This window comes from Poromitra crassiceps (genome assembly GCF_964638095.1).
Source record: "Poromitra crassiceps genome assembly, contig: HAP1_SCAFFOLD_1803, whole genome shotgun sequence".
NCBI lineage: Eukaryota > Metazoa > Chordata > Actinopteri > Beryciformes > Melamphaidae > Poromitra > Poromitra crassiceps.
In genome coordinates, this window is record NW_028150613.1 from 2947 (window position 1) to 13516 (window position 10570).

Here is a 10570-nt window from a genome sequence, read left to right on the forward strand (position 1 = left end):
AGACCAAACAACAATTGATTAATCGAGAAAATAATCAACTGATTACTTGATATAATGAAAATAATCGTTAGTTGCAGCTCTAACTATAACATTTACTCAATTGGTTACATACATCAAAGCTAATTTGCAACAACATTCTCTCACACTGATGGGTAGAATCCAGTCTATCGAGACAAATGTCTTGCTTAGACAATTTATTTTCAAAGTCCGTCAAAAGTTTTACCATAATTATTTTTCAAAAGGTTTCATAAGACAAGCTCAGTCCCCCAAAAGCTAATAACAAAATCTTCTGTAACTTAACGTAGACGTAATGAAGACATTGAGCTCTACTCAACTTGTTTTACCATGGGCAGACTATAAAAAAAATAATAATAATAATACACTACCTTGCATCGTCTCATAACATTCACTACAACACCACATATTGCATTGTTTCATTCAGTTTTCCAAAAATCAAACCTATTGCGCATAAAATACCTATTTGTCTGCGATGGATTACGCTGGGGGGTGATGGCGAGATGTTGGGCTCAGGAGCGCTCAGTCCATTGACACAAGCTGACTCGTCCACATCTGACACTTCCTCCAGATGGGGCTTGTAGATATCGTCCTCAGAGATCCAGGAATGGGAATGCTGCAATGTGAATGACAGAGGTTTCTTTATGCTGTGATGAGCTGTTAACGAATACACCAGATAGGAAGGAGTAGGGGTGTCAAGTGCATCGATTGTATCGATAAAGTATCAATACTAAACAATTTACCGTAAACGGATACAGTCCTCATTTGCAACAAGTATTGATAAGTAGCAATACAAAAAATTTGAAACGGATACAATACTCATTTGCAATAGTATGGATACCAGCAGTGCTTTCTCTGCTAATGAAAAATCAAGCATATGACTGATTTTTCCCTCCCTATCATTGGTGGGTATCTGTTGCTTCAACAAGCTAAAAGTGTTCTGATTGGCCGATGACTAGAGCAGGGTTAATCTACTGTGTTCTGATAGGCTGCTGACTAGAGCAGGTGTAATCTGTTTGTTCTGATAGGCTGATGACTAGAGCAGTGGTAATCTGCTGTGTAAAGTCAAAGTTTTCAATGGGTTTTATCAGGCCTAGATAATGGAGAAGCGTCCATCTGTCCATCCATAGTCTTCCTTCATTTGTATGCCTTGTGAATGTGATGTGTTGTCATCCCCAAATCGCCACCATGTTGGTTCATAGGGTGAAAAGGCTATGGGAGTTTACTATGGGGATTTCCATGAAATGCATGAAATAAGATCTGTGGTTAACACAAGCTTATGGGAGGGAGTGATAATTTGTGTTGAGCAGGATAATCTTCAAGATTCAAGATTCAAGATTCAAGATTCAAGATTCAAGTTTATTATTTGTCCCAGAAGGGCAATTTGTGTGCAGCAGATATAAAAAGCATAGCGAATACATGAAAAAACAAAACATGAACAAATTAAAACAAACATGGAGCATGGCAGCAGTTTTCCAGCAGAAAAAGGATCAAGTAAACACAGGATAAAAGTAAAATAAAAACAAAATATGGCGGTTCACAAACGTGAACCACTTTTATGACTTTTGAAGCATTTTCAAAATGCATTTACGTTTAAAAAGTCATAAGAGTGGGTCTCATTTGTGAAGATTATCCCGCTGAACACAATTTACCACTCGCATAAACTTTTGTTAACCACAGACGCTATATCATACATTTAACCAAAATCACCATTTTAAAATTCCATTCACTTTTCCCCTTACGAACCAAAGTGCTACTTCCGGACTCATTCCTGCAGTATAAATGGGACAGACTGAGTCGAGTGCAGAGAGCACCATGTTAAAGAGTGATTCCTGCGTATTCATATGTATTGTGTATTTTTCTGCTAGTAGCTATAGTATACTGTATATGAGGGCGTTTCAAGCTGAAAAAAGAACATTTGGAGGAAAAGCACGCTGCTCGTCAGTCACTCCTCCTACCTCTTCTCCTGCCAGGGGGATCTTCAACCTCCACTGCTGCAAGAATTGTCAATAATCTGGCTTTCATGTTTACAGTGCAAACAATCAACAACATCAAACAGACAAAACTAGCTGGCTACCGTCCGTGTGACCGTGAACGCTCCGTGACTGTGGTCTGTGCGCGCTGGAAGCACTCTCGACATGATTTCCAAAGCGTACTGATCTGAAATACACACGTTCTGTGTGAACAGCCCCTGAAGCTGTACTCCAGAACCACAACACAGCGGAACTAAATGATTTCATTGATTCATGGATCACAGTGACGTTGACTGTGGTCAAAGTCAGTCTTATGATGGGCTCTGACAGAGGCAAAGTGAGGCCTGTGGTTTTTGTTGTGCGTGCAACATATTGACCAAGACGTGTTCTGCAAATGCACTTACCGATAGAGAGTCTGAGGACATCTTTCTGCTGAGAATGCTGTTGGAGTGATGTGGGCGTACATTTGCTGAAGGCTCGGAGCTGCTCTCTGCTTCCCTCTCCTTCCGCATGAGCTCAGTGTTCCCCTCGGTACCTGTGGCGTCGATTCTCTCCACAGGCTCGCTGACGGCGGAGGGCGTGTCGGTGTCCGAGCGTATTTCAGAAGAGGCATTAAAGCACTCTTCCGAGTGGTTAGGATGGTTTTCGTTGGTTGATGGCTGAGGTGGCGGTTCTACGTCGGCAAGGATCGAGGTTGGGACCTGGTCCATGAGGTCTGGGAAGGGCGTAGTGGGACCGTGGGTCTCACTGTCGGAGCCACTGAAAGTGGCAGTCTCAGAGAAGTGGTCCGGACCCGTGCTGGAGACATAGGAGTCCTCACGCATGGAGTCCTGACTGCAATGGCCGCTCTCCCGGAAGTCAGTCTGCATACTGCAGAGACATGAGGAAGTCATGACCCATGACAGGGAAATCACTTGTCAGCAATGAATCAGAGTAGTTAGAACTGCCTATTATTTGTGTAGTAAAATCCATGCTTTAAGATTTCTGAACTCCTATGTGTAATTGACTAAAAGACTCTTGCATTCTTTCTTAGAAATCACTGAAAAACATACAACACAAATGACTATACAGCAGATAATCTTAACTCTTGAAACTTATTTTTGGCTTTGGGACGATAGTGAATGTTCGCCAATAACAGACCCCGTTCTAACCACGATACCATTCATCTTATGGTGGTCAGGCACTTATGAGTCAACGTATCCCACCACCACACATGCTCACCCACCACACGTACTCTTTGAGTGGCCTCTTGGTGCTGCTGTTGACATTGGGGGAGGACAGATCCAGGTCACAGGAGGACCACTGCTCCCCAGCTGGGCTGCGGGGCTCCTGGCCCTGCAGGAGGCTGTCCGAGCTCAGGCTGGAGGAGAGCTGAGAGGAGCCGGTGGTGTCGAGGCTCAAGTTAGATGAAGTGAGTGCAGTCCTACCCGCCGGCAATCCCCCGGTTCCCCTCCCCACCACCTGCACGCCCGGGCATCCTCTCTGCACGTCCGGCGCGGCATCCGATGAGCCGGACGACTGAGACGCTGTATCCCACGATTCCTTACGCACGGGCCTGGACACGGCAGGGTTCCCCCCATTGAGGGGCGGGTCGAGCGCGTCCGCCTGGGACATGGGGCAGAGTCCGGCCAGGGCCAGAGGGGTGGTGGTCCATTCGTTGAGGACGGCCGACTTGTAAGAGAGGCTGAATGTGAGTGAGGCCAGACCCTGGAGGTAGCTGAGCAGCACTTCCCTCTCCTCCAGGTTCAGGAGCAGGGCGGCGGGCTGGTAGTGGGCCTGCAGCTTTCCCTCCCGGAACAACGAGGCGAGGTAGCACTCCAGCAGGCCGTGGTTGAGAGCCAGGCGCAGCCATGCCCGACAGCGGCCCACGTCCGTGCCCACAAAGCTCAGCTTCTCCAGCTCCGTGATCACATCCCTGGGAAGGTAACAGAGCACGTTCTGTCGTTATATCGTGACTTTACTTCGCAAAGGTATCACGCCATGCAAGACAGCACAAAAGAGACTAGGCTTTTCGAGAACAATCTAAAATTAACAGTGTTAAGCTGCGTTCACACCGACCTATTAAAGTTTTTCGCTGGCATCGAGTTTACATACAAAGTCAATGCAAACGAGCGATTGAGCGTATATTCGCCCGGGAGAAAAATCGCTGGGCGTCCGAGCGACAGAGACAGAGCGATAGGGAGAAAATACGCTCGTCGCCCCAGATGAAATATCCCAACTCGAGCGAAAACACGCTGGCATCAGTCGCTCGCTGTTCAACGCTGATTGGCTGCCGTGTGAGAGCGAGTCAAGGATCACACTGGCTTGGAACAAACCGCTGGTTTATTGTGTGGCAACAAACCGCATTGACAGGCTGACAGCTGACATTAAGTGAAGTCTGTACTACCGGTATGGAGCTCGTGTTTGGAGCACGCTGATAGGCTTAGCTTGTAAACATCTACGGTGGCTCGTAGTGGACAAACATCATGACATTGCGTAACGTTATAGCCCCCACGTCAATTCGTGTGCCTGTTGACGAGCAATTTAAACAGAGCGATTCCAAAGGGTTGAATCAAGCGACAGAGCGAAAAATAAATATCTCGGTGTGAACACAGCTTTAATAATTAACAGATGTACGATTGAATGAAGTCCTATTATCTGTAAAGTGTAAATGTGCCCTCAGTCTGTCTTCCACTCACCGGTGGGTGACGGTCTTGAGCAGAGTCCAGAAGAACGGTTCGGGGAGGGGCCCCCGGTCCCCCTTCCTACTGCGGCCCCCCACCTCAGAGCGGATGTACTTGCTCTTGATGCCGTGGATGAAAATGGCCTCCAGGGCGCAGCAGAGGAGGTTAGCGTCTCCATCCTCGCTGGTCACCACAGAATCGGACGTTATATATCGCTTCTGCAGGGCCTTGAGTGACAGTGCCAACTTCTCTTTGATGTGCTGGAGGTTGAATGCAATGTGGGAAATTGAATGATCAACAGCTTCCTCGTTTCCATCGTCAAAAATCAACTAAGGTATGGTTCTGATGTTGAGAAGCAGGCTGGCTACTTGGGTTGGGTTTAGGGTTGGGCATCAAACGGGTTCCAAAATTCTGATTCCAAAGGAATTGAAATTTTAATTTTGATTCTGCTGATTGATTCCTAAATTTTGCGTGGACCGGACCGCTGCATAAAGTGTTCATTTAACCCTTGTACCCTGCTGCCGCGGAATCCTCAATTTACTCCTGGTCCATCTGATGGACCTTAACGGGCATTCTGTACTAATTTATAAATATTAATTTAAATTTTTAAATTTTTGACTGTTTATAATTCATTGGTAACTTCTTCCCTAATACCTCATACCAACATTTCATACCTATTCGAATTTAACCCCTCAAATGCCAGTGTACAGTAAGTACAGTAAAAAAAAAAAAGTACATAAAAAAAAAAGCATTTTTTTTCCATTTCCATAAAGACAAACTGGCTTTGGGTCTGATATTATGGGCAAGTTGGGGTGTTTTACAAAAGTCACCACTGCAAGATGCCTAGTATCAAAGATTTGCAGGCATGATGTCACAATAGCTATGACATCACTAGCCTATGACATCATCAGTGATGTCATGAGATGATTTTTTGTCAATAATATGTCACTGATGACATTACTGATGATGTCACAGACATTGTGACATCATCAGTGGGTTTTTGTATTTTTTGTGATTTTTTGTAAAAATAGTATTTTTTCATATTTTGAGCCAAAAATCCAAAAAGCGCATGTTTTGGACTACCAGCCATTTTCCCCAAAAAACACAAACGAGCTTTAGTCCAGCATCTATCCTGGTCTAAAGGCTTCAAATCAGTAGTGTGGACTGTCAAATTCAGTTTTATAATATTTTCCCATCTTTGGCATAGGAATCAGTTTTTTTTACATTTCATGTAAACTGTATGGAATTGATTGCTATGCCAAAACTGGGGGAATATGGGGAAATAGGCAAACACATTAGAAACTACAATTTTAACCGCTTGAGTCAAGGTGAGATGTGTAACATCAAGGAAATAATGATTTTTTGAAAAATTTGCTGGAAGTAAAAAAAAAAAAGTTCTTTTTGTGCAAAATTAACATTGAAATCAATGGGACAACTACGCAATGGACTTTGAGACCATGTAACTCCCCCAAAATTTCTACCAACTCCAAGGTTAGATATTAAGGTCAAAGTTCAAGGTATTTGGTCCAGGATGCCCGCTGAAATAAATGAAATAAATTAATTTTGTGAAAATTTGCTGGGAGTACCAATAGAGTGGTTTCAATGGAAGTCAATGGGTCCATCAGATGGACCAGGAGTAAATTGAGGAGTATTTTTGAAAATAGGTCTTAGGATCGTATAAAAATGATAACTATGATTGATTTTTGTCAAATACCCCCCAAAAAAATACCTAGCCTTAATTTAAGACCATATACTCAAAAAATGTTGAAACGGCCCATACGCGAATGCAGGAAAAGTCCATCAGATGGACTGATTTTATACAAAAAATTATAAACTGTTGATGTTTACAAAGTTCATAATAAACAACAAGTAATGTTATGATAATATGAATATGACTTGTGTAATGGGTAAAATAAAAATAAAAAAATCTTTTAAATAAGCATGTGACCTGTGGCCTGTGACCCCGCGCCTCAAAGAATCGGAATTGAGAATCGTTAAGAACCAGAATCGATAAGCAGAATCAGAATTCAAATCTAAACAACAATACCCAACCCGGGTTACTCATTAAAACCAATATTGGCATTAACTGCAATAATAGCCTACACATACACATTAATGAGACATCTTTTCTTTTCCATGCAAGGTAGAAATATATCATAACACAAGCGTTGCTGACATGACAACACAATGTGGAAAAAGATTTGTCATCAGATATAGTGGGGTCATTGGCCATGTGACTATGAAACACGGCATGTAGTTTACCTACCAACACATGATGGCACCTGCTGTCAGCTGACACTGATGGAAACCTGAACATGTAATAAGCTTGCCTACATTATGCAATAAGTTATAGACCTAGAGATTACTCGTCAACACTTGACAGTCTGAAATGCTATGGGCTGTGTGTTCCGGCCGGGACACTGTAACAACCTGCTGTTGTGCTTGTGAACAAAACCTTCACAGCAGTACTTGAGCTCCAAGCTTAAAAATATATCTTTCCAAAAGGCAAATTCCTTGTCTGCTTTAATAGCATCCTCTTTCCCACAGATAAAAATGATGAATTAATACTTCTACTTCAACTAAGCTAGGGTTTTAAAAGTTTGCCAAAAGAGCAGCCAAGTTCACAATGCATTCGTTGCGTGAGTCGGCCAATCAGTTTAGTAGCATACACCAAATCTTCCAGATGTCTGTAAAGCATTGCTGCTCAGCCATTACTAGCCTACTCTGAAGTGCATAAAAGTAACAACTACGGCAGTTTAACAACAACTATGCAGCCATACATATTTTCAATTCAATAACTGACTGAGCAGAGTGTGTGCCATTCATTTTGCATGCTTTTTGTCTATACTTCTCTTTGTCTTTAATTCTCTGTCTTTACTTCTCTTTCTCTTCTATGATGAAAAGCAACAATTTTGCCTTTGACTCTCTGTCTAACCTCTTTAACAGCATCAAGTTGATTAATAAGCAGGCAAGTGAATGGATCACTAGAAGGTTCCAAGATGAATACTAAACGTAATTTAAAAACAATAGTACAGTTAAGATTGAATTACAACATACAATACAATACAATGCTATTCACCTTATGTAGCCACGCCCATTTGACCCGGGTGTGGTCGTGTGACGACTTCCGGCAAAAAAGAAAAGAAAACGAAAAAGGCCGGCTGCTCCAATATCATCTAACTCTGAATTAATTAATAATTTAGACAATTGTATGTAACATACCAAATAAAAGCAAACGGCAATGTCTAAGAATGCAACGCCATGTAACTGGCTCATTAATTCTCGCATTCCAGGGAATGACGTTAACGTCTGCAGGTCTTATAGACGTAAGTGGCTCGAGCTGCGCTCGGAGGACAGAAAACCATCTGAAGCTTTCTTTGTTGGAGTCCAGGTATGTTTTACAAGAAAGTGCTCGTCATTGTCGACGATAACGTTATCTGACCTGGCTAACAGTGGATACTCGCTTGCTTGCTGTGTACCGAGCTCAAAGTAGTAGGCTACGTTCTTTATTTTACCCCCTGCACTGTCCGCTACAAAAACAACTCTCTTCTTCTGACGTTCTTTTGTATTTCGCGCGGTGACCGCCGGAAGTGTTAAAACAACCCGGAAGAATTTGGCCCACCGCCGCGTCTGAACATAACGTGAACAGAAATGCCTGATCAAAACATGTGCTATTTAAAACAAAAAGCAATCCTAGAGCCAACAGAGTCAATCTCACACTTTGTCAAGAGAGCAGATGAGGAAAGTGTCATTTGAAGTCATCACAGTGGGGTCTCTGATGATGGTAGCTTTCAGAATGACTTGCTATGCAAACGTAACCAGCGGCAAGCAAAGACAAAGCAATAAGAGCAGCAGACTCTTACAGGGGTAACAAGATCTTGCACACAGGCTGCTGCCTTACCTGTTTGACATCTTTAGCCTGTGGTGGCGGATCTGGTGTCTGTGTGGCTAGCATGGCACCTCCAGAGAATAATTATTCCCACATGGCACACTGAAACAAAAAACAAAACAAAAAAAACAATTCCCTCTAGATGTGTAAGACATAACAGGTTTATCCAACAATGAGCCCTTTTCAAATTGCAAGTATCTCTCTAATTATTACAACTACATTCAAGTCTACTCCCTGGCTGTTGAAATGACTTTTGACACAATTCAGTTGAGTAAACAAACAGTAACTGTGTACCCAGGCAGACGAGGCACATGACAATTATGAAATATCCCCCCCTCCTTTTTTTTTTACATGCTGCCAATATGTTTGTCTCCCAGCTTCTATGATTACATGTATTCCATTCCATCATGAGACTGTGTTCTGTGATATATCATTTAGGGCGATTCAGCATGTCTGTAAATAAACTGATTGGCTATACTTCTGGGTGAAACTGCCGTTGGTTTTAAACAGCAGTTCAAACCGAAGTTGTCAGGGTGACTTAAACATCATATTTAAAGCTGGAAATAAGGTCCAGGGTGTAAAAAGAAAACAGAATTCTCCTTTAAAAGACTTACCGCTTTTAGGACTCTATCACCTTAATTCAGCTTTTTGATATCTTTTGTACTTTTTGAGAAATCACAGTTTATATTTCATCCTTTTTCCAACCTTTATTATAATAGGACCCTATGGAGCCAGCCAGCCCTGAGTGTGTGTGATGTTCCAACTCACACTAGCAGGCCGTACTATTTCCACTCAATTCACACATTTTAAAACTGCAACAGTTCACACAACTTTAACACTACATTCTTGTCTTATACATCAGACCATTTAGCTAATTCTACTCTCACTCAGAGACTCAAAATATAAGATAGGTGATGTATAGTTTTTGAGATATTAACGTTTGTTTGGTACAGCTTTTCAACCAAGTCACGTGAGACGCTGATTATAAAGGAGCTGTGTGCAGGGAAGTAGCTAATGTGGTGCAATACGAACTTCCTCAATGAGAAAGAACGAGTTCAGGAAATCAGGGATCAGGATCCAGACTGTGAAATGATCAGATTATGATTACACAGCTTCTAAATGTTAGATCTAACCTTGTGGAATGTAGCGTTATAAGGTGCTTATTCAAGTAAAAGGCTAAAAGCCATAAAATCACTGTGTCCACCAAGATGGCTATACAGCTTATTTGCTATTAAACGTTAAAGCCAACCCTGCTCTCTGCAATCGCCAAACATCGACTGTCAGATAGTGTAATAACGTAGCGTTATTTATGATGGACCTGGTTGAGTATTTGGTGTGTACGGGCATTGAAGCTTGGTAACGCTAACAGAAGCGGATGAAAATTAGGAGTTCATAACAAACAAACAAGGAAAAAAGCAGCTCAGGACCACGACTTGAATAGCATTACGTTAACTATTATTATCGTCAAAACATGGCACTACTGCGAATTGACGTTAACATGACATTGCTAAGCTAACCACACTTGCGTCACATTAGCTAGCCTACTTACCGAAAGGGCTGGCTATAACTTGCCAATACGGTCCGAAGACGGCGCTGTACTTTCTGTCAGTGATTGCAAACTAAAGATAAATGGTCCGACAAATGTTATTCAATCCATACAGTGGTTTTTCCTCGCAATTATTGAAATATAACGTCTTAAAAAAGGACAATTTGTCCATTTGTTTTCTTGAGCGGTGGGTGAGACGCTTGTCATCAGCCAGCTGAGGACAGATGCATCATGGGTACTAGACCAATGCTGCCTTCAATGTCTACGCGGAATTGAGGATTCCATTAATATCGCAGAGTGCCTTAGCTGGAGCTTGGCGTATATTGTTTAGCTTCTTGTGTCAATAATTAGTATTTCTATATGTTTATATGTTGCTCTTTGTTTAACCTAGTTGTCCTTATTTGTCCTTTTTTATGAATGAATCAAAACATCAATGGATGCGCAAACAAGTCGTATTTATAACGTCCTATTTTACGGGGAACCA

General features: G+C 42.3%; 1 protein-coding gene across 1 annotated transcript; it reads right to left on the bottom strand.

Moving 5' to 3' along the window:
• Positions 1-499: 499 nt before the first annotated feature.
• LOC310772042 (pleckstrin homology domain-containing family M member 1-like) lies at positions 500-10268 on the bottom strand (the record flags this gene model as incomplete). The annotated part of the gene is made up of 6 exons (XM_083664512.1): positions 10090-10268; positions 8553-8642; positions 4667-4911; positions 3214-3903; positions 2393-2858; positions 500-631 (listed from the first exon to the last, which is right to left on the bottom strand). Coding segments are annotated over exons 2-6 (1587 nt in total), but the record flags the coding sequence as incomplete, so codon positions are not given.
• Positions 10269-10570: the final 302 nt, after the last annotated feature.